Source organism: Tachysurus fulvidraco, chromosome 15 (genome assembly GCF_022655615.1).
Source record: "Tachysurus fulvidraco isolate hzauxx_2018 chromosome 15, HZAU_PFXX_2.0, whole genome shotgun sequence".
Classification (NCBI taxonomy): domain Eukaryota; kingdom Metazoa; phylum Chordata; class Actinopteri; order Siluriformes; family Bagridae; genus Tachysurus; species Tachysurus fulvidraco.
In genome coordinates this window covers 21,465,448-21,487,947 of record NC_062532.1, presented here as the reverse complement: position 1 = coordinate 21,487,947, position 22,500 = coordinate 21,465,448, and the positions used below count along the sequence as shown (strand labels likewise).

Genomic DNA, 22,500 nt, shown 5'->3' with positions numbered 1-22,500 from the left:
GTGTGTAGTGTGTTTGTGTGTGTATGAGTTTGTGTTTGTAGTGTGTGTGTAGTGTGTGTGGGTGTGTGTAGGTGTGTGTATGTGTGTGTAATGTGTAGTGTGTGTAGTGTGTGTAGTGTGTTTGTGTGTGTGTGTAGTGTGTGTAATGTGTTTAGTGTGTGTAGTGTGTTTGTGTGTGTGTGTGTAGTGTGCGTGTAGTATGTGTAGTGTGTGTAGTGTGTGTAGTGTGTGTGTAGTGTGTGTGTAGTGTGTGTAGTGTGTGTGGTGTGTGTAGTGTGTAGTGTGTGTGTAGTGTGTGTGTAGTGTGTTTGTAGTGTGTAGTGTGTGTGTGTAGTGTGTGTGTAGTGTGTGTGTAGTGTGTGTAGTGTGTGTGTGTAGTGTGTGTGTAGTGTGTGTGGTGTGTGTGTGTGTAGTGTGTGTAGTGTGTGTGTGTAGTGTGTGTATAGTGTGTGTATAGTGTGTGTAGTGTGTGTGTGTAGTGTGTGTGTGTAGTGTGTGTGTAGTGTGTGTGTGTAGTGTGTGTGTAGTGTGTGTGTGTAGTGTGTGTGTAGTGTGTGTGTGTGTAGTACATTTACATTTACATTTACAGCATTTGGCAGACGCCCTTATCCAGAGCGACGTACATAAGTGCTTAAATCTCTAACACTGAATACATTAATGCTGGTTCACTAGGTTACATACTTAAGATACCATGAGTTTAAAACATTTGTTCAAAGTTACAATGAAAAAGTGTCAAAGGTGTTTTTTTTTTTTTTTTTTTGTTTTTTTTTTTTTTTAAATGCAAAAGATAAGGAAAGAAGTGCTAGTTGAAGTGCTTCCTGAATAAGTAGGTCTTCAACAGTGTAGTGTGTGTAGTGTGTGTGTGTAGTGTGTGTAGTGTGTGTAGTGTGTGTGGTGTGTGTAGTGTGTGTGGTGTGTGTAGTGTGTGTGTAGTGTGTAGTGTGTGTAGTGTGTGTGTAGTGTGTGTGGTGTGTGTAGTGTGTGTAGTGTGTGTAGTGTGTGTGGTGTGTGTGGTGTGTGTAGTGTGTGTGTAGTGTGTGTAGTGTGTGTAGTGTGTGTGTAGTGTGTGTGTAGTGTGTGTAGTGTGTGTGGTGTTTTTTTTTTTAGTGTCTTGTGTGTGTGTTACTTTTTTTTTTTATTGTTTGTGTGTATTTTGTGTTTTTTTAGTTTGTTTTTCAGTGTTTTTTTTTCATTGTGTGTCATTTTGTGTTTTTATTTTTTTTTTTTTGTGTTGTTTTTCGATTTTTTTTATTTTGTCTTTCAGTTTTTTTGTATTTTTTTTTTTTTGTTTTTTTTGTTTTTGTGTTTGTCGTTTTTTGTTTCGTGTTTTTTCCGTTTTTGTTCTTTGTTTTTCTTTGTTTGTTTGTTTTTTGTGTGTGTTTTTGTGTTGTTTTTTGTGTTTTGTCTTTGTTTTGTGTTTTGTGTGTGTTTGTGTTGTGTGTTTCTTGTGTTGTTTGTGTGTGTGTTTGTTTGTGTTTTTTGTGTTTTTTTGTTTGTTGTGTTTTTTTTTGTGTTTTGTGTAGTTGTTTTTTTTTTTTTGTGTTGTTTTGTTTTTGTTTGTTTTTTTGTTTTGTGTGTTTTTGTGTGTGTTTTGTTGTTTCGTTTTTTGTTTTTGTGTCTTTTGTTTTTTTTGTGTGTTTTGTTGTGTGTTGTGTTGTGTGTTGTGTGTGTCGTTTGTTTTGTTTTTTGTGTGTTTGTGTGTGTTGTGTGTGTGTGTGTGTGTTTGTGTGTTTTGTTTTGTGTGTCGTTTTTTGTCGTTGTGTGTGGTTATTGGTGTGTTGTCTTTTTTTATCTTTTTTTCTTTTTTTTTTTTTTTTTTTATTTTTTTTTTTTTCTTTTTTTTATTTTTTTTTTTATTTTTTTTTTGTTGTTTTTTTTTTTTTTATTTTTCTATTTTTATTTTTTTCTTTTGTTTCTTTTATTTTTTTTTTTTCTTTTTTATTTTGTTTTCGTTGTTTTCTGTTTTTTTCTTTTTTTCTTTTTTGTTTTTGTTTTTCTTTTTTTTTTTTTTTTTTCTTTTTGTGTTTTTTTTTTTTGCTTTTTTTGCTTTTTTGTCTTTTTTTTAGTTTGTTTCAGTGTGTGTGGTGTGTGTAGTGTGTGTGTGTAGTGTGTGTACCTTCATGCCGTGCCCCAGTGTGTCCAGGCTGCTGTAGGTGATTGGAGTTCGGCTGTATTTGGGTTTGGGGTCTTTGCTGGTTGCAGGTGGGATGATTTTACTGCTCCTGGAGTATCTCTTAGTCACGGTGAAGGCACCGATCTCTCGACGAGCCACTTTCTCTCTGTGCATGTCAACAGTCTGCACACACACACACACACACACACACACACACACACACACACACACACACACACACACACACACACACACACATAAACATAGATAAAATCAAAGTGCAAGTTTTTGCTTTTTGTATAAAACAGCAGCAGCCCTGAGATCTGAACACACAGCCACAGTAACCTCTGAACTTTGACCTCCCTCTATGATACAGTTAAGCTTAGATAGAAAGAAAGAGAGAAAGAGAGAAAGAAAGAAAGAAAGAGAGAAAGAAAGAAAGAAAGAAAGAAAGAAAGAAAGAAAGAAAGAAAGAAAGAAAGAAAGAAAGAAAGAAAGAGGAGTTGTTCTTCTTGCTGGTGTGGTGTGGTTTCCTGTCCTGCACCACAGAGGGGTGTACATACTTTTGCGTGTTGTAATGTAAGTGTTATTAACTGTTTAATGTGTGTTTCTGACGCTGCACTGCTGCTAACAGATCAGATTAGCCACTTCCTAATACACACTCTCTCTCTTCCTCTTCTCTCTTTAATGCTCGTCTCTCCATCCTGCAGCTGCGGGCCATCAGACGGCACCGGGAGCAGAATTTATACACAAATACAGCTGAGGGTTTAAAGCCCTGAAGCTCAGGTTAGCGTGGAGTGTGAGGAACATTGTGAGGAACATTGTGAGGAACATTGTGAGGAACATTGTGAGGAACATTGTGAGGAACATTGTGGTACGTCTGATCAGCTTAAAAACGACAGTGGTGTGGCTCGCTGGTGAGCTGTGTTTATGTGAGCTGTGTTTATGTGAGCTGTGTTTATGTCTGAGCACTTCTACACCTCCCTCAACACAATGGGGAACATCAATCAGGTTCAGCACTCAAACACACTGGGCCTTTCATTCAGGGACAGAGAGAGAGAGAGAGAGAGAGAGAGAGAGAGAGAGAAAGAAAGCGAGAGATAGAGACTGAATTGTGGTTATACAGTGGTGTGAAAAAGTGTTGGCCCCCTTCCTGGTTTGGGTGAGAGAGGTGGTGGGAAAGAGAGAGAGAGAAGTTCAGGTTCAGTATTCAGGGATGGTGGGAGAGAGAGAGAGAGAGAGAGAGAGAGAGAGAGAGAGAGAGAGAGAGAGAGAGAGAGAGAGAAGTTCAGGTTCAGCATTCAGGGATGGTGGGAGAGAGAGAGATGGTGGGAGAGAGAGAGAGAGAGAGAGAGAGAGAGAGACGAGCAGATAGAGTATGTGGGAAAGAGAGAGAAGAGCTAGAGAGAGCGTCGGATGTAGGCTACCCTCTCTTTGTGTCTCTTTGCGCTGGTGATATACTCGCTCGCCGTTTCTCTCTGCTCTCTCGTCTCTCCTTTTTTGTCGCTCACGCATCTCGCGCTCTCGTTCCTCCTCTCTCTCTCTCTCTCTTATCTTCTCTACTTTCTCTGTCCCTCTCTCGTATACTCTCTTTTGTTCTTCGTGTGTCTATGTCTGTATATCTTCGATGCTCTCTATATCAGGGCTCTCTATGCTCGCGCTAGTCTCTCTCTCTCTCTTTCTCTCTCTCCTTTTCCTCTCTCCACTGTGGAATAGTACTATGATACATCGACGGCCGCGATGTTCGGATTATACTGAGACGACTAGGAGTGAGTCATACTCTGTAGTCTTTCCGCTGCTATCATGTCTTTCTCGCGGCTGTGATACGGTACTGACCTGCGTGGGGTTTTCGTCTACTTTCTCTCCATCTCCATTGTAACTCTTTATATAGATCATATAATAATACAGCATCATATGATATGGCGAATCTCAATCTAGAGAGATCTACTCAGGTGACCCGGTTGGGCAGGACGAGCACAGAGCTTTCTGGAATGTCACGTATGTGTCTGAGTGAAAAGATGGCAGAAAAGAGGAAAGAGGAAGGAGGGAGGAGGGAGGAGGGAGGAGGGAGGACAGAGCGGCCCTCGGAGCTCAGCCATGGGGCCCGTGGGAAAACTCAGACACTCGAAAGTGCTGAATGAACATTTACAAAGTGGTCACAAACGTACATCAGTGTCTCAGGGGACGTTTGTAACTCCTCACTATTGTTATTTACTTTAAATAACACTGACATGATTTAGTGTAACAGAACGTCAGTGGTTTTGTTTGTCTGTGTCTGTGTGAACCATCAGGACTGTGCAGGTTCTTCTGCGGTTCTTTACCAGTCCGATGAGGTTGATGTCAGACTCGATGTGTCGGAGCTGTGAGCACTGAGCGTCCAGAAGTTTCAGCACGCTGGTGGCTAGTGTGCTGATCTGGTAGGCCACGCTGGCTAAGGACTGAGTGGTGAAGGCCTTGGTTTCCTCCAGAGCTTTAATCGTATCTCCACCTGCCTGTGAAGACACAGAGGAGTCACGATCGGCTCGACTCGGAGGAACATCTCCAACACAAACATCTCCAACACAAACATCTCCAACACTGATATGAAAAAAAAAACACATCATTTTAAAATGAATCAAACGTAAATTTATTCAACATGAAGAAAGAAAAGAAATAATAATAATTTCTGTTTAAAGATCAATATATGCTAAAGGGAACATGTGTGATAACTATCTATCTATCTATCTATCTATCTATCTATCTATCTATCTATCTGTCTGTCCATCTACACACATTTATATCAACTAATGTTACACTAAACTTTGTCTTGTGTTTAGGAGCATCATCTGCCTCGGGATGGTGACAGTAACATCATTTATTATACTCTTATTAATCAATGAGAAATGGAAGAGATGAGACACGGAAGAGTGTGAGTGTGTGTGTGTGTGTGTGTGTGTGTGTGTGTGTGTGTGTGTGTGTGTGTGTGTGTGTGTGAGTGTGTGAGAGTGTGTGTGTGTGTGTGTGTGTGTGTGTGTGTGTGTGTGTGTGTGTGTGTGTGTGTGTGTGTGAGTGAGTGTGTGAGAGTGTGAGTGTGTGTGAGTGTGTGAGAGTGTGAAATGAGAAATGGAAGAGATGAGACACGGAAGAGTGTGAGTGTGTGTGTGAGTGTGTGTGTGTGTGTGTGTGTGTGTGTGTGTGTGTGTGTGTGTGTGTGTGTGTGTGTGTGTGTGTGAGTGTGAGAGAGTGTGAGAGTGTGTGTGTGTGTGTGTGAGAGTGTGAGTGTGTGTGAGTGTGTGAGAGTGTGAAATGAGAAATGGAAGAGATGAGACACGAAGACGTGTTGAGGTGTGTGTGAAGTGTGTGTGTGTGTGTGTGTGTGTGTGTGTGTGTGTGTGTGTGTGTGTGTGTGTGTGTGAGTGTGTGTGTGTGTGTGTGTGTGTGTGTGTGTGTGTGAGTAGTGTGTGTGTAGTGTGTGTAGTGTGTGTGTGTGTGTGTGTAGTGTGTGTAGTGTGTGTAGTGTGTGTGTGGTGTGTGTAGTGTGTGTGTAGTGTGTGTGTAGTGTGTGTGGTATGTGTAGTGTGTGAGTGTGTGTGTGTGTGTGTGTGTGTGTGTGTGTGTGTGTGTGTGTGTGTGTGTGTGTGTGTGTGTGAAAGAGAGTGTGTGTGTGAGTGAATGAGAGTGTGTGTGTGCCCTGTTGGGTTGGCACTCCGTCCAGGGTGTGTGTAGTGTGTGTGGTGTGTGTAGTGTGTGTAGTGTGTGTAGTGTGTGTAGTGTGTGTGGTGTGTGTGGTGTGTGTAGTGTGTGTAGTGTGTGTAGTGTGTGTGGTGTGTGTAGTGTGTGTGTAGTGTCCAGGGTGTATCCTGCCTCGATGCCCGATGACGCCTGAGATAGACACAGACTCCCCGTGACCCGAGAAGTTCGGATAAGCGGTAGAAGATGAGTGAGAGTGAGTGTGAGTGAGACACGAAAGAAAGAAAGAAAGAAAGAAAGAAAGAAAGAAAGAAAGAAAGAAAGAAAGAAAGAAAGAAAGAAGAGGAGAGCTGAAGAGTCTCTATGGCTTTGACACTCAGTAGTTGATCCTCTGAGTCTTGACCTTTAACATGAGCTGACTGAAGTAACAGGATGTTACCAGATGTCAGAAATGAGAACTTCTTTCGTCTCCTTTAAACGTAGAGAACCCGAGCCGAGGAACTGAGGAGCTGAGGAACTGAGGAACCGATAACGTACGAGTCGACGAACTGAAGATCTGACCTAGTGAAACTGCTTGCTTCCTTTCTGCTCGTTTCAGTGTTGAACCTCAGTGACACGTCGTGACCTGATCACCATTGACACAACCCACGTGTTATACAGTGGTGTGAAAAAGTCTTGGCCCCCCTTCATGATTTTTTTTTTTTTTTTTTTTTGCAAGCTTTCACACTTTATTGTTTCACATCATCAAACAAATTTAAATATCAGTAAAAGATAACACGAGTAAACACAACATGCAGTTTTTAAATGAAGGTTGTTATTAATAAGGGAAAAGTAAATCCAAACCTACACGGCTCTGTGTGAAAAAGTGTTTGCCCCCTAAACCTAATGCCTGGTTGGGCCGCGCATAGCAGCAAGAACTGCAATCGAGCGTTTGCGATAACCTGCTATGAGTGTGTTACTATGAGTGTGTTACTATGAGTGTGTTACTATGAGTGTGTTACAGCTGAGGCTGTGGAGGAATTCAGTTCCGCTCATCTTTGCAGAATTGTTGTAATTCAGCCACATTGGAGGGCTTTCGAGCATGAACCACCTTTTTAAGGTCCTGCCTCAGCTTCTCAATAGGAGTCAGGTCAGGACTTTGACTCGGCCACTCCAAAGTCTTCATTTTGTTTTTCTTCGGCCATTCAGAGGTGGACTTGGTGTGTTTTGGATCATTGTACTGCTGCAGAACCCAAGTTCGCTTCAGCTTGAGGTCACCAACAGATGGCCGCACTTTGTCCTTCAGGATTTTTTGGTAGACAGCAGAATTCATGGTTCCATTTATCACAGCAAGTCTTCCCGGTCCTGAAGCAGACCATCACACTACCACCACCATGTTTTACTGTTGGGATGATGTTCTTTTTCTGAAATGCGGTGTTACTTTTACACCAGATGTAACGGGACACACACCTTCCAAAAAGTTGAGCTTTTGTCTCGTCGGTCCGCAGTATTTTCCCAATCATCAAGATGTTTCCTGGCAGATCATCATGAGACGATTCTTTATGTTCTTTTTGCTTAGCAGCGGTTTTCGTCTTGGAACTCTGCCATGCAGGCCATTTTTGCCCAGTCTCTTTCTTATGGTGGAGTCATGAACACTGACCTTAACCGAGGCAACATGTTGTTGTGGGGTCTATTGTGACATTTTGAGTCTTCGCTGGGCTCTTGGGGTAATTTTGGTCGTCCGGCGGCTTCTGGGAAGGTTTACCACAGTTCCATGTTTTCACCATCTGTGCATAACGGCTCTCAATGTGGTTCACTGTGCTCAAAGCTCATAAATGGCTTTATAACCTTTCCCATACTGATAGATCTCAATTACTTTCTTTCTCATTTGTTCCTGAATTTCTTTGGTTCTCAGCATGATGTGTAGCTTTTGAGGATCTTCTTTCTCTACTTCACTTTTATCAGTCAGGTCTTATTTAAGTGATTTCTTGATTGTGAACGTGTGTGGCAGTAATCAGGCCTGGGTGTGGCAGTAATCAGGCCTGGGTGTGGCAGTAATCAGGCCTGTGTGTGGCAGTAATCAGGCCTGGGTGTGGCAGTAATCAGGCCTGGGTGTGGCAGTAATCAGGCCTGGGTGTGGCAGTAATCAGGCCTGGGTGTGGCAGTAATCAGGCCTGGGTGTGGCAGTAATCAGGCCTGGGTGTGGCAGTAATCAGGCCTGGGTGTGGCAGTAATCAGGCCTGGGTGTGGCAGTAATCAGGCCTGGGTGTGGCTGGAGAAACTAAACTCAGGTGTGATAAACCACAGGTATGTTTTGACAGGGGGGCAAACACTTTTTCACACAGTGCCGTGTAGGTTTGGATTTAGTTTTCCCTTATTAATAACAACCTTCATTTAAAAAATGCATGTTGTGTTTACTGTGTTATCTTTTACTGATATTTAAATTTGTTTGATGATCTGAAACAATAAAGTGTGAAAGCTTGCAAAAGAACAAAAAACCAGGAAGGGGGCCAACACTTTTTCACACCACTGTATAACCACAATTCAGTCTCTATCTCTCGCTTTCTCTTTCTCTCTCTCTCTCTCTCTCTCTCTCTCTCTCTCTCTCACACACACACACACACACACACTCTCTCTCTCACACACACACACACACTCTCTCACGTTCTCTCTCTCTCACTCACTCTCAATCTCTCTCTCTGACATTGGAAATTCCTTCCATACAAAACTTGGAGCATCCATTTTCAAATCCCTGTTTAAGTTGTTACTATGAAAACAATAACATATTACGAGTCTCTTACTATATTAATATATGCAACATGCTCAAATGTTTGTGCACCCCAGAACATCACACACTCATAACATCCCCTTTACTGTTATTATGAGCTTCTCTTATTTAGATTTTAAGAAAAAAAGGGGCTGTAGGGGCTCGTGAACATTCAGCTACACGAGCATTAGTGAGATCAGACACTGATGTTGGGATGTTGAAGAGACTCCAGTTTCAGTTCCTCCCAGCGGTGCCGAGTCAGAGTCAGGGCTCTGCGCAGGACACTCGAGTTCTTTCACTCCAAACTCAACATCTTCGTTCAGCTTTGTGCACAGCTGCATTGTCACACTGGGTTTCAGCCTCTGTTAACACAAACTTTGTTTCCAAGGTGAAACCACTGACACGTGTCGTGCCGTCGGACCCGTGTTCATCTCCAAAACATGATATTGTATTCACACAAAAACACTGCATGAGCGTTGAGGAATCATAACTAGCAGAGATGTAAAAAAAAAAAAATCCAAACAAACCAAACTAAAAGAATCTTTAGAAAAAGAGTATTCAGAGACGTGATGGAAAAGTCACACTCACGTGATCACATTCATTAATATTCCACCTGTGGAACATCTGGGTAAAGTGTGTGTATATATATATAGCATGCAGTCTGTATTTCACCTGGAAAACTCAGTATAGTGTAAATAAATAAATAAATAAATAAATAAATAAATAAATAAATAAATAGGAAAGGTTTTGATGTCACAGCCCCAGTGTCTGTCTCAGAGTGCTGAAGGTCAGTGCATACACTTGATGAAGATGATGATGAAGTCGCTCACCTGGAGGTAGCTGTTCTCGCAGTACTCGGCCACATTGTGCAGGTTGTTGTAGTTATCTAGGAGCGCTTTCCGGGCCGCCGGGGCCTCTTGTAGGATGGTCGTGATCTCTTCCGTACAGCGCTGCTGCTTCATCGTGCACGAAGTAAGCGCAAGTGCGCGAGCGTACAGGAAACTCCGTCTGCAAAACTGTGTCTTTGGGCTCGCGCTTTGAAAGCAGAATCGGAGACGCGTCATCTCAGTGACGTGCAGCACACACACACACACACACACACACACACACACACACACACACACACACACACACACACATACAAACACACACATAAACACATACATATAAACACACACACACACACACACACACTCACTCACTCACACACATACAAACACACTCACTCACACACACACATAAACACATACATATAAACACACACACATACAAATACATACACAATCACACACACATACAAACACACTCACCACACACATACAAACACACACACATACAAACACACACACATACTCACTCACACACACATACAAACACACACATACACACTCACTCACACACAGAGATACAAACACACTCACATACATATAAACACACACACACACACACACACACACACACACACACACACACACACACAGTTAGGAAAACTCCGAAACTGAACCCCACACCCCTCTTCCTCTTATTTTTATATCGTCATTAATAATAATGTTAGTGAAGGTGTAGCACGTGATAGAGCTGTGCTTTAACTCAAAAGCGATTAGTAAATGAGTTGGTTATTATGACTCGTTTAAAGTGAATCAAAAGAGCAATTTGATTCACAAGCCGCTCGAGTGAACTTTTCTTAAATATAAAAGTCATGGGGTGATTTAACGAGACGATTCTTTTCATTTGAGCAGTATAGAGTGCTTTATTAAAGGAAAATGGGAAGTTGGTGCCACAACAGCCTCAAAACATGTGGCACGACTCTTCAAAATGTGGAATCGAGTCGAGCTTAAAATTCGTTCTAGTGAACCAAAGGAATCAAAAAAGTGATTCGGGCAACTAGGATCGGATCAAATCAACTGAATCAGTAAAGTCATTTTTAAATGCATGATGCTCACAATCTCTGCAAAATCTGTCAGATGAGCTCTTAAAAAGATGTCACTTTTTTATTATTAACTTAATTAATAGTCATTATTATTTTGAAGCCAGACGAGCAAAATGATTCACAAAGAGTCGCTGTGACTCTATTCACCTAAAAGAGTCTATTAAATCAGTAAAGTCGAATCAGTAAATACACAATACATAAAGATTTTTATAAACCATTTCAAATGAATAGATAGAATAGAAAAAATAGAATTTTGCAGTTAAGCGTTTATTAATTAACATTAATTCCGATGTTAATATTCATATGATTCAGTCATGTATAATGACACACACACACACACACACGATGTAATGTCGCCCCCTAGCTGATGGTTTTTGTATGTATTTTCTTTTGAACATTACATTTCTACAACTGCTGCAGGGTTTTTGTGTAATCAGTTTAAAAACAACCACATTATTATTTCTCAAATGATTGACAACAACGTTTAAGCTTTTAATGAGCCTAAATAACATTTTTAAAAACATTAATACTTAGTGATAATAATCTCTACCTTCAGAAAATGACTCTTAACTAATAACCTGTGTGCATTTTAAAAATGTATTCTAAAGTTAAAGGTAAAGTAAAGGTGCATTTGCAGTGATGTTTCTCAACTCCGAAGCATTGTCTTACTCACAGCCCTGAATAAACTGGCTTTATCCATCATAAAATTAAATTCCAGGACAATAGAAGGTATAAATATATTTATTGAAAGCTAATTCGAGGCCGTTAGCTCTGCGGTGAGGTCATAAATGAATCGGGGGGTTATGATGAGGAGAAACACAGCAGTGAGAACGCCGTAGCACAGAAGAATGGCCCTGAGGCCGAAGACAGACTCTGGGTCACTGATTCTGCGCTGGCGTCCGAGTTGTGTGTAAACGCCGAGTCTGATCTCAGCAGTCTTTCTGCCTTGGATCCAGCAGTAGTATGTTCCTTTGTCCTCCATTTTCACAGGTCTGAAATGAAGATGGTGACCTAAATCTATGAAGACACGTGCATTTGGATCCACACCCTCCATGTACTTGGAGCGATAAAGAGGTGTAGAGCCTTTATCCCACGCCACTGTGTGCTCCGGCCTGGCTTTGGGACACGACAAGAGGACATCGGAGTCTGTTGGATGGTTGTGGTAGTAGATCTGATGCTCTGGAGAAGCTGGATTGTCATACCCGAGGAACTCCAGCAGAGCCTTTCGCTTTGGATTTAGCGGAGGTTTAGGAGGGCAGAAAGATTCGCAACTTCTAACACTGAGCTCCGCCCCGTGGTCCGCGCCGCTCAAACCGAAGCGCGGAGGAACAGCAGAAGAACCGCACGAAGTCACGTTTCTGCTCTCTCGAAGGTAGCGCACTTGTAGATATTCACTCATGACGTAACAGAGCCCCACTCGGACCTGCTCGCCTGGCACGTCGCACCGGTCACACACAGACCAAGGCCAGTAGCTGGTAAACACTCTGAAGTGCTCGTTGGAATTGGATTTGAGTTTGTCTCGTTGTTCGGGGTTCCAGGGAAAGAAAACGTTCAGAGCGACTTGAACATCTACATCATAGCCGAAGAAGAATTGTCCCGAAGCCGTGCCACAGACGTAATGCCCGGAGTCGTCCTGCTGAGCCCTGAAGATCAGCAGATTGAATAAACGGATGGAAAACCGCTGGCGCAGGTTCATTTCACTTCCTACTTTGGATGAATCTGTTATGGCCGTCCCTGAGAAGTCGGTCAGGACTTTGGCGTTGTCTGGACCCAGGTGTTTCTGATAGTACCACACCACTGAGAGAACGTCTGCTGGCTTACAGTGACAGGGAAGCTCGATGGTCATGTCAGCTACGTACGCTGCGTTATCGAACACGAGGAACGCAGGACACGAGCGGGTGGTAAAGATGTCCTCCTTGTCCTCAGGAGCTTGATATGCACCCAGTAGGAGAGGACACAGTGTCAGGAAAAATACTTCAGGAGACATTGTCATGTCAAACCCTCGTTGCTTATCAAGGAGAAGTGTTTTGTTTTGAATGTTTGTTGTCACGGAACTGAGGAGAAGTCGTCGTGTCACACAACTGACGTTTGATTCGATTCATCGACTCCTCATTAAACTGGTGCTGATAAAGGAATCGTTTAGACAAAATTCTAACGTGTCACATTTTTATCTGAGTCGAAATACAGCTGAACAAAATAAAACAGCATTAAACTAAATCTTGGAAATAAAAACAATAAACTTTTTTTTTAATGTTTATTTTTTAATTTTTTTCATACAGGAAACCGACAGTCTGTTCTACATTTCCACAAACTCCATACTTTGCCATCAAATCCCTGATGTTTTCCTCGGTAAGAGCTTCACACACTGAAGATCCTTCCTCCTCTGTCTCGAGAACATCAGTGAGGTTGGGATGAGCCTCCAGCAGGTTGTGGAACAGACGCTCACACGCTCCTCGCTCGACTTCACTTAGCAGAGACACGCCGAGGCCGAAGCGTCCGGTCAGTGAGAGCCCCTGCAGCACGCCCATCACCGCCGCCTCGTCCCCGGGCACAAAACACTCATTCAGGACCACCAGGAACTCGCCCAGGAGCCCGAAGGCCACCTCAGTGTGGAACAGCTCCCTCAGGTTCTGTCCACCCAGCCTGAGCAGGAAAGCATACTTCTCAATGGAGCAACCCTTGAACCTGCGCCAGTCTCGACTGAACTCCGACTCGCTGCGAGGCTGTGACTCAGACAGCACCGACTGTAATGACAAACATCACTTCCTAAATATTCACCATGTACAGAACATAACAGACAAATAAGTTCATTTAACTATTGAATAACTTTTGCAGGAACTATTTAATAAAATGCAGAAGGAGCAGTATTAATAATAACAGTATTAATAATAACAGTATTAATAATAACAGTATTAATAATAACAGTAATTAAATTTCTGTTTTATCATCCAAAATGATTTTGATTCTTTTTGTTATATTATATTATATTATATTATATTATTATACTCTACAATGATATTTGTGATATTATTCAACAACAACAACAACAACAATAATAATAATAATAATAATAATAATAATAATAAACATTATTTGTTATGTATGCATTATTAATATTTCAGAATTTCTAACATAATTTAGAAGATATATTTAATTAAATTTTATAAAACCATAAAGACCACTATACACAACTGCTACTAACAATTATAATTTTTATTATTATTATTTTTATTATTATATTTTGACTATCACCGATCCTATTTATTTATGTGTGTATGTATGTATTTATTTCTTTATTGTTAATTATATTCTTTGCAATTACCTTTTTATAAGATTTATGTTATTATACTAATAATTTACATTTTTTATACATTTTAATGATAATCCAAATTGAATCAATAAAAAATAAAGAACGTATTAATATAATAATGATTATGATTAAAACTCAATATCAGTAATGATGGCAGTAAAGTAAACGGTGCGTCGGTTGATCTGAGAAATCGGAGTCTGTAACAAAGGTTTATGTATAAAGAGACTTGATATATCATAAGTAGACTTATTGTTATTGTGATGTCCGTAATTAGGAGGAATCACGTGATAATAAATATGTGACCTGCAGTGATTCTGTGCTGGTGTGTTTCAGCTCACTGTTTACACCAATGATCGGGTTCCAGGGCTGTTTCCGATTTGTGTCTTGGTGCTTTTTGTCCAAAGGCTTCAGGTGACATGCCTTCACGATCTGCCTGAAATACAAAAACAGTACATTTCATCAGTTCAATTCAATTCAAGTTTATTTGTATGGAGCTTTTTACAATGGACGTTGTCTTGAAGCAGCTTTACAGGACAAAGACACAGAACAAAAGGTTATTATAAAGAATAATATAAAGATTAATATTAGATATATTTAAGTCTGAGGTGACTCAAGTTAAGTCAAGTCAAGCTTTTATTGTCATTACAAACATATATAGCTGTTGCAGTGCACAGTGAAATGAGACATTTCTCCAGAACCAGGGTGCTACATAAAACTAAGACAGATCTAATGACTTAGTAAGTTAGTCCTAGATACATAAAGTGCAAGACTCAGGTGACTGTGGGGAGGGAAAACTCCCTTGAATGATAAAGGAACCTTGAGAGAACAACCAGGTGAAGGAACCTTGAGAGAACAACCAGGTGAAGGAACCTTGAGAGAACAACCAGGTGAAGGAACCTTGAGAGAACAACCAGGTGAAGGAACCTTGAGAGAACAACCAGCTTAAGGAACCTTGAGAGAACAACCAGGTGAAGGAACCTTGAGAGAACAACCAGGTGAAGGAACCTTGAGAGAACCAGGTGAAGGAACCTTGAGAGGAACCAGACTCAATGGGGAACCTCATCCTCATGGAGGGTGTGATTATAAATATACAGCCTGATAAATGTTGTATTGATGTAAAAGACCACATGGAGTTCACATCTCTTCTCAGTCATAATCAGTCTTAATTAAACACCATAGAAACCGATGTTCTGTTGGTTTTGCCACCAAACTCCATCTCTACTGGTCCAGGACTGGAAGTCAGGATTTAAACAGGTTTTCTTAACAACATAATATACTTTTGACACCTTTAAATGTTGTAAAAGAAAAAAAATACTTATAAAAATATATATAAAATGGGTCACTGCACCTTTAAGAAATGAAGAGTCCCAGATCCACACTGAGGCTTTAATATTAGCACTGAATTTATATTACTTAATGAATAAAGCTCGTATTCGTTGAATTAAACATATATTACAATAGAAATAAAGAGAAGGAAAAAAAAAACAGTTCATTTACCGAAACTCTTCGTAAGTGGCTACGTTTTGATGAATAGCTCGAAGTTTAGCATCGTTTTCTCTCGCGCGGGTTTTATCCGCATTCAAAGCGCGATTTAGTTCCTTACTCAGCGCTGAGAAATTAATAGCATCACTTTTCTTCATGATCGAGTGTGTTTAACGCTCTAATGGTCGGATTTGCTCAGGTAGTAAAAGTGTAAACAGAACGTTTAGCTTGCGCTAGCCTTTATAAACACACCGGTAACCATGGCAACAAGCAAAGACTCCGCCATTTTGGATTCAACTGCGTTTTTTTGTTTTGTTTTGTTTTGTTTTGTTTATTTAATCACTTATTCTCTCATAAATATAGACGTTTCTATCTTGTCGTACTGTTCCTTAAATCCTGATTTTTAAAAAAGTGTCGCTGTAATGTTAGTCTTTGAAAAAATACTAACTTTATTCTGCTAATTTTGCAGTCACGTGCGCAGCAGCGTTGATACAGGTGTAAATGTCGCCCCCTGGTGTTGGCATTAAAACGATCTGTTTTTAATCCTAATCTACGTTATAACTAATGTTACATGTTTTATTATCGGACTGTATATTTGTTTACATTTTGTTGTCAGTAGTTGTCTAGTTTGTTGAAGTATATAACACAGAATAGAATATTATTATAATTATTCTGCTAATTTTACAGTCACGTGCGCAGCAGCGTGTATACAGGTGTAAATGGCGCCCCCTGGTGTTGGCTATAAAACTGTTTCTAATCCTAATCTACGTTATAACTAATTTTTTTTGTTTTATTATCGGACTGTATTTTTATTTTTTTATTTTATTTTTTACATTTTGTTTTCTAGTTTGTTGAAGTATATAACATAGAATAGAATAGAATTTTTCAGATATATTCAGTTTCAGAATTTAAGCCTCTTATATACATCATAACAGTTTGTACTTCTTCCAGATATCTCATTTTTATCTAACTTTCTTTCTTTATAATCAATTTCTAGATTTAATGAGTCCTGTTAGTTAGTGATTTGGGATTTTGTGAAGTCCAAATCATGACGGTACTTTTTTTTTTGTGTGTGTGTGTCTGCTTTGTGGAAGGAGTCTCCAGTTTCAGCACTTTATTCTGTAACAGAGTTAAAACTCTAACTTGTTCTTTACAACATGACACATTAAAAGTATGAAGTGCCTGATGTTTATAACTTCCAGAACACTGTTAGAGCAAAAAAATAACTTTTATTACACTAATATTAGTGAAATATGAACAAGACATGAAATCAGCTCTAAACACTGAACCATTTACTGGTTTGGGACTTTTCTATTTTCATTCTTTCTTTCGCTCTATTATGTATAACAATGGTTTGATGGTGTTTGAGCTCTTGGTCCCTGCAACACTAATGCGATTTAGCGATAAAGGGTTTTGTTGAAGGACGCAGCAGCTGAAAGATGGACAGAGTCGATTAAAATCTGCTCGACGCCACAGAAATTTCGCCTGAAAGGCTCGAGAAGTGCAAAACGACTGGGGATTGAGGAACAAGAGGAACTTTAAAACTTTTATACTTTTCCACCCGTCATCAGTTTTATATTACAGTTCATTTTACTCAGCGAATCAAATCAGTAGGAAAACGATTCAGTTCAAATGACTCGACTCTTATACCGATTCACGCAGATAACAGGAATAGCGTTTTAAATGTTATCTATTACTCTTATAAACTGTGGGTAATATAAGTTTTAATATTGGTGTCAATAGAAAAAAACAAATTCAGTGTCATCTTTACGACAGTTTTGTTTATCATGATGTTTAAGTAATTCCTTTTTTCTCACGACACCAAAGGTTTGAGTTGGACCACACCCATTTACCACAATATGCGATACTAAGGAGATCTGAAGTCCATGATCCTTACGCCAATACAACATTTATCTGACTGTATATTACAATCACACCCTCAGTGTCACCCATATGAGGATGAGGTCACCCTCGAGTCCGGTTCCTTCCTTTACCAATTTAAGGGAGTTTTTCCTTGCCACTGCTGCCTGAGTCACCTCAGACTTGCTCATAGGGGAATAAATACATACACATTGTGAACTATATATATCTAATGATAATCTTGAATTTTTTATTCTGTTAATTCTTTTTCTTTTATTATTCCTTATGTTTACCTTCTGCTCTGTTTATGTTCTGTAAAGCCGCTTTGAGACAATGTCTATTGTAAAAAGCGCTAAACAAATAAACACTAATTGAATATGCCAGAGTTTGTTAGGATCGTTTTTACTCTGACCCCAACCCCCTATTTCCCCTCACACATAACGGTCATATCACCACTTTAAAGCACGATTCCACCACCTTATAATTTCAGACTTGTGCAGATGCAGTCCTTTATTCTTCACAAGCACTTGGGTGCTAATCTGAGATATTAGCTTGTTTACAGCTCAGCTAAGGAAGAGTAAAGGGTTTGTTTACTGTCCATAAAACAGGAGTTATTAAAATACATAATGTACCAGAAATGTGCTCATCATTATAAGTACTTTTACACAGAGCTCGAGGCTTAAACAGACATTAAATTATGACACAGATTTTTCCAGTTTACTTAATAGAAAAGGAGAATTTGAACATAGCTCCTTTAAATACGGTGTTTAATAAACATGACCTTTTGAAACACTTAAACAGTAGCACAAAATCTTGAGAAACATATTTATGGTTCTTCAGCGCTTTGACGCTAATGAGACAGACAGACTCGATGATGGACTTTCAATATTTTATTGAAAATAAAGCGAGCCGAGTGAGCGCTCAGGCGATGCTCCCGGCGTTCGAAGCAATCCTGGGCCACAGATCTGCACACTCCTTGGCTACAGGTCCCGTAATGGCTGAACCTTTAAAACAAACAGCAAAGTGATGACAGTTATTCTACACTCTAAAGTCATTCATTAAAACGTCAGCATTCAGGTTGTGCGTTTTTTATTTTTGTTCCATCGCGGATTGAGATTGTACAGTACGACGTGATAAACTGCCATCTCACCCAAGAGCGATGGGCTTCACTATTTCCTCCCACGACAACTCACTCAGCCACGGCAGAGACGAAGCGAGTGCTTTAAAGGAGGACGTAGGTGTGTTGTATGAGGATCACGCTCACCTTTCATTTCCCCTTTGTTGTTCACTATGACCCCCGCATTGTCTTCGAAATACAGAAACACACCATCTTTTCGCCGATACGACTTCCGCTGTCGTATCACCACCGCCGGATGCACTGAAACACAAACGGACACGAGAGTGAACGTCAAGCAGCGACGCACCTTGTCGCTGTAACAGACGCCTGCATGAATAACCATAAGAGCATCCCAACCAACTGCAAACTCAAAACCAGACAAACAAAACTTCTGTTTACAGGAAACCTTTCTGAAATGGCGGCAATTTACAGTTACTAATTTTATAAGCGGTCAAATTGATCAGAAAACACTACGTTGTACAGAAAGTGTTCCTCTGTTCACTCCTGATTGGCTGGCAGTTTGATGATGTTACGGTATAGAACGAGAAGGAACAGTCGAGCCACGAACGCTAAGTAAATTATTCGTCACGTCGGCCTAGCTTACAAATGAACGCTACAAAATAAGACGTTCCCACGCCGAGATCCCAATGGCTGCCTTCAAAGTGTAGGTAAAATGACTTACTTTTATATAATATGCATTAATGCCAGCAATACAGCAGTGTTATGTATCAACAGGTTGGTATTTATTAATTTATATTTAAACAATGTTTATGCTTTATATACAAAAATATATATAAACAATTTATCCTCAAACGATTTCATCTTTAATAATCAGGTTCAATATTTATCAAATAAGCATTAACTGAAATCTGACAAGCAGTTTAACAATTTATTACGATATCCTACAAACTTAAAGCAGAATTAGATTTTCAGGAGAATGAGAAAACTTAATAATGCGAGAATGGCAACCCACAGCCATGAGGACCAGTAGAACACGATACAATAAAAAAAACACAAGCAGAGAGACGAGACATACCCTTCTTCCTGAGCTCTGGCTTTCCTTTCTTAACTGTGGCCATGACCATGTCACCCACACCTGCAGCAGGAAGCCTGTTCAGACGGCCCTTGATGCCTTTGACGGAGATGATGTACAGGTTCTTAGCACCTGAAGGGGTGGAGGCAAGAGACAGGGATCAGTCGCAGATACGGTCGAGATTCGTGAGAGAACTGGACTAGTAGAGAAACGCAGTAAACATGTTCCATCACGGATTGAGATTAAACAGTACAGGATTCATCACTGCCATCTCACCCAAGAGCAATGGGCTTTATTATCTCCTTCCACGACAACTCGCTCAGCCACCGAGCAGACAAAGCAAGTGCTTTAAAGAAGGAGTCTGGATAATTCCAAAACAGGGAACATGCATGTCCTTGAGGAACTGATCCAAAAGTTAACCTGTGACCGAGTCTAAATTCCTCTAACAATTTTTTAAGGGGGGAAAAAAGTGTCATTAATCCCGTGTCATTCTGTCAAAGTCAATAATACTGAAATTCATGGTTAAAGAGAAGCTAATTTCCTACACTAACTCAAACATCTTTAAAAGTCATCAGATGAGCACAACATGGGCAGATTCCCAACCCTGGAGAACCCTTGGGTCCAAACTCTAATCCTGAGGATTCCTCGATTTCCCGACCAAAACGAATCCCAGATTAAACTATAACAATGGCGACGCCAGTTTTCCCTCCACCCGCTCCAGGAGAAACCAACATGAATGTGCTTTACACTATAGGTGATCAGCTGCAGGACCAGAGTGAGGTATTGTGTGTGCATCCTAATTGTTGAAGTCATGTGTAACAGGTTGTGTTACCTGTGTTGTCGGCACAGTTGATGACGGCTCCCACTGGGAGACCCAGCGAGATGCGGAACTTGGCTCCAGAGGAACCACCACGTCCTGAAAAAGACAAAACACACAATTCTCAAAACCTTCTGAAAAATAATGATCACATCAGAACACTGTACACACACACACCCCATACAACACTGTACACACAGACAGAGACACACACCCCATACAACACTGTACACACATTAAACACTGTCCACACACACAGACCCCATGCAACACTACACACATACAGACCCCATACAACAGAATACACGCGCACATCAAACACCACACACAGACCCCATGCAACACTACACACACATACCCCATAAACAACGTACACACACACTAAATACTGTTCACACAAACAGACCCCATGCAACACTACACACACACACACACCCCATACAACACCACACTACACACATACAGACCCCATACAACACTATACACACACCCCATACAACACACACACAGACCCCATACAACACTATACACACACCGATCCCATGCAACACTGTACACACACACACAGACAGACAGACAGACCCCATACAACACTTTACACACACCGAACCCATGCAACACTCTACACACACACACACACACACACGTGTCAAACTATTATTAACTGTCCTAAACAAGCCCTGTTTATAGTCCGACATTATCTCCCCCTGTAATCTGTAACAGTTAATGAGTCTCGTCTCTGAGGCAGGACGTGAACATGCTAAGCTAAGCTAACAGGCTAATCTGAGACACGTCGCTACCGCTTTATAAGCGTGAGAAAACGTAATTTAAGACAATAATCCTGATGGTTATAAAGCGTAATGACTATATAACAGATATAAAGCTATAATATAAATATATATCAGTGTTGTGACCAAACCGAGCATCAACACCTCCGTTAGCCGCCTAGCATCAAGGTGTTGATTATAAACACACAAAGCGGGTTTTTAACTGAATATCCACTAAAACACAAACTACAACATGTCTGTTCATCAGCACGAGTAAAAAGAGCCGTTTAAAGGCGCCCATTGATGCGGATTCCATCAGATTCACACGGACATCTTTTACCTCTCTTAGACATCGCGGCCTGAAGGTAAGAGAAGGAAGAGAGAAAGGAACGCTGGGAAATAACGTCGTTCTAAAGGACCCTGTGTGGCGCCGCCGCGTTCGCCTGAATAAAAATCATACAAACTTTAACGTTTAAGCTTTAAACGTTTCTCCAGGATCGGGGACATAACACATAAAATAAAGACTTAGTGAGTTAGTCTTAGACACATAAAGTGTATCTGTGTAACCTGGTGTACACAGTGTGAGACACAAGACAGATAAGACAGACAAGACAGGAAGACAGTGCAAGACAGAAAGACAGTGCAGGACAAGACAGAAAGACAGTGCAGGACAAGACAAACAAGACAGTGCAAACAAAAAGACAGTGCAGGACAAGACAAACTACAGGAAGACTGCAGGACAAGACAAACTAGACAGAAAACAGTGCTGGACAAGACAAAAAGACAGTGTAGGACAAGACAGAAAGACAGTGCAGGACAAGACAGAAAGACAGTGCAGGACAAGACAAACAAGACAGTGCAAACAAAAAGACAGTGCAGGACAAGACAAACTACAGGAAGACTGCAGGACAAGACAAACTAGACAGAAAACAGTGCTGGACAAGACAAAAAGACAGTGTAGGACAAGACAGAAAGACAGTGCAGGACAAGACAAAAATACAGAAAGACTGCAGGACAAGACAGAAAGACAGTGCAGGACAAGACAAAAATACAGAAAGACTGCAGGACAAGACAGAAAGACAGTGCAGGAGAAGACAAAAAGACAGTGCAGGACAAGACAAACTAGGCAGTGCAAACAAAAAGACAGTGCAGGACAAGACAAACAATACAGGAAGACTGCAGGACAAGACAAACTAGACAGAAAACAGTGCAGGACAAGACAGAAAGACAGTGTAGGACAAAAGACAGTGCAATCAAGAAGACAGGGCAGAAAGACAATATTATATGTGCAGTAATAGTAATAATGGAATGAAGGCATCAGTATTATAGCAGCACTTACTTGAGATAATGTAAAGTATTGTGCAAAACAGCAATCAACTGAAATGTGAGACAGCAAAACTTGTCTATCATTTACATTACTAATTCACAGCGTAGCTTTCATATTAATCTGCACTACATATAGGACTATATAATTTAATACATTTTAAAAATAAAACTGTAAAATAAAAACTATATGTATAAATAAAACACATTGGTATGGATCCTTTCATTCTAAAAGAAGTTGTTATTATTATTAGATTTTTCTCATACGAGTTATTTTCTCATATATTTACCGTACTAGCTATGTAACGTCACACTACACGTTGACGCAATGAG

General features: G+C 40.5%; 4 protein-coding genes across 6 annotated transcripts in view; all 4 read right to left on the bottom strand.

Annotated features, from left to right (window-relative positions):
• abi3a (ABI family, member 3a) overlaps window positions 1–9,674 on the bottom strand; it is an 18,628-nt gene extending 8,954 nt beyond the window's left edge. Inside the window, exons 1-3 of one of the 3 annotated variants that reach the window (XM_027135585.2) lie at window positions 9,359–9,674; window positions 4,435–4,605; window positions 2,117–2,296 (exon numbers count right to left, since the gene is read on the bottom strand). In XM_027135585.2, coding sequence (XP_026991386.2) covers window positions 2,117–2,296; window positions 4,435–4,605; window positions 9,359–9,592 — 585 coding nt within the window. In that variant the 5' untranslated portion in view covers window positions 9,593–9,674. The remainder of the gene's footprint in view (window positions 1–2,116; window positions 2,297–4,434; window positions 4,606–9,358) is intronic. The other 2 variants (XM_047800772.1, XM_047800773.1) reach the window with 2 other exon arrangements.
• A 1,509-nt stretch (window positions 9,675–11,183) lies between these two features.
• Window positions 11,184–12,558, bottom strand: LOC113635415 (Ig-like V-type domain-containing protein FAM187A). The gene has a single exon (XM_027134811.2). It carries the CDS (start codon window positions 12,449–12,451, stop codon window positions 11,210–11,212), a length of 1,242 nt encoding a protein of 413 aa, XP_026990612.2. The 5' UTR covers window positions 12,452–12,558; the 3' UTR covers window positions 11,184–11,209.
• A 140-nt stretch (window positions 12,559–12,698) lies between these two features.
• On the bottom strand, window positions 12,699–15,607 carry ccdc103 (coiled-coil domain containing 103). The gene is made up of 3 exons (XM_027134823.2): window positions 15,266–15,607; window positions 14,072–14,201; window positions 12,699–13,202 (listed from the first exon to the last, which is right to left on the bottom strand). The coding sequence occupies exons 1-3, from the start codon at window positions 15,406–15,408 to the stop codon at window positions 12,720–12,722; spliced, it is 756 nt and encodes a 251-aa protein (XP_026990624.2). The 5' UTR covers window positions 15,409–15,607; the 3' UTR covers window positions 12,699–12,719.
• Window positions 15,608–17,985: 2,378 nt separating this feature from the next.
• Window positions 17,986–21,293, bottom strand: rpl23 (ribosomal protein L23). The gene is made up of 5 exons (XM_027136009.2): window positions 21,185–21,293; window positions 20,093–20,176; window positions 19,264–19,392; window positions 18,375–18,488; window positions 17,986–18,114 (listed from the first exon to the last, which is right to left on the bottom strand). Exons 1-5 carry the CDS (start codon window positions 21,195–21,197, stop codon window positions 18,032–18,034), a joined length of 423 nt encoding a protein of 140 aa, XP_026991810.1. The 5' UTR covers window positions 21,198–21,293; the 3' UTR covers window positions 17,986–18,031.
• Window positions 21,294–22,500: the final 1,207 nt, after the last annotated feature.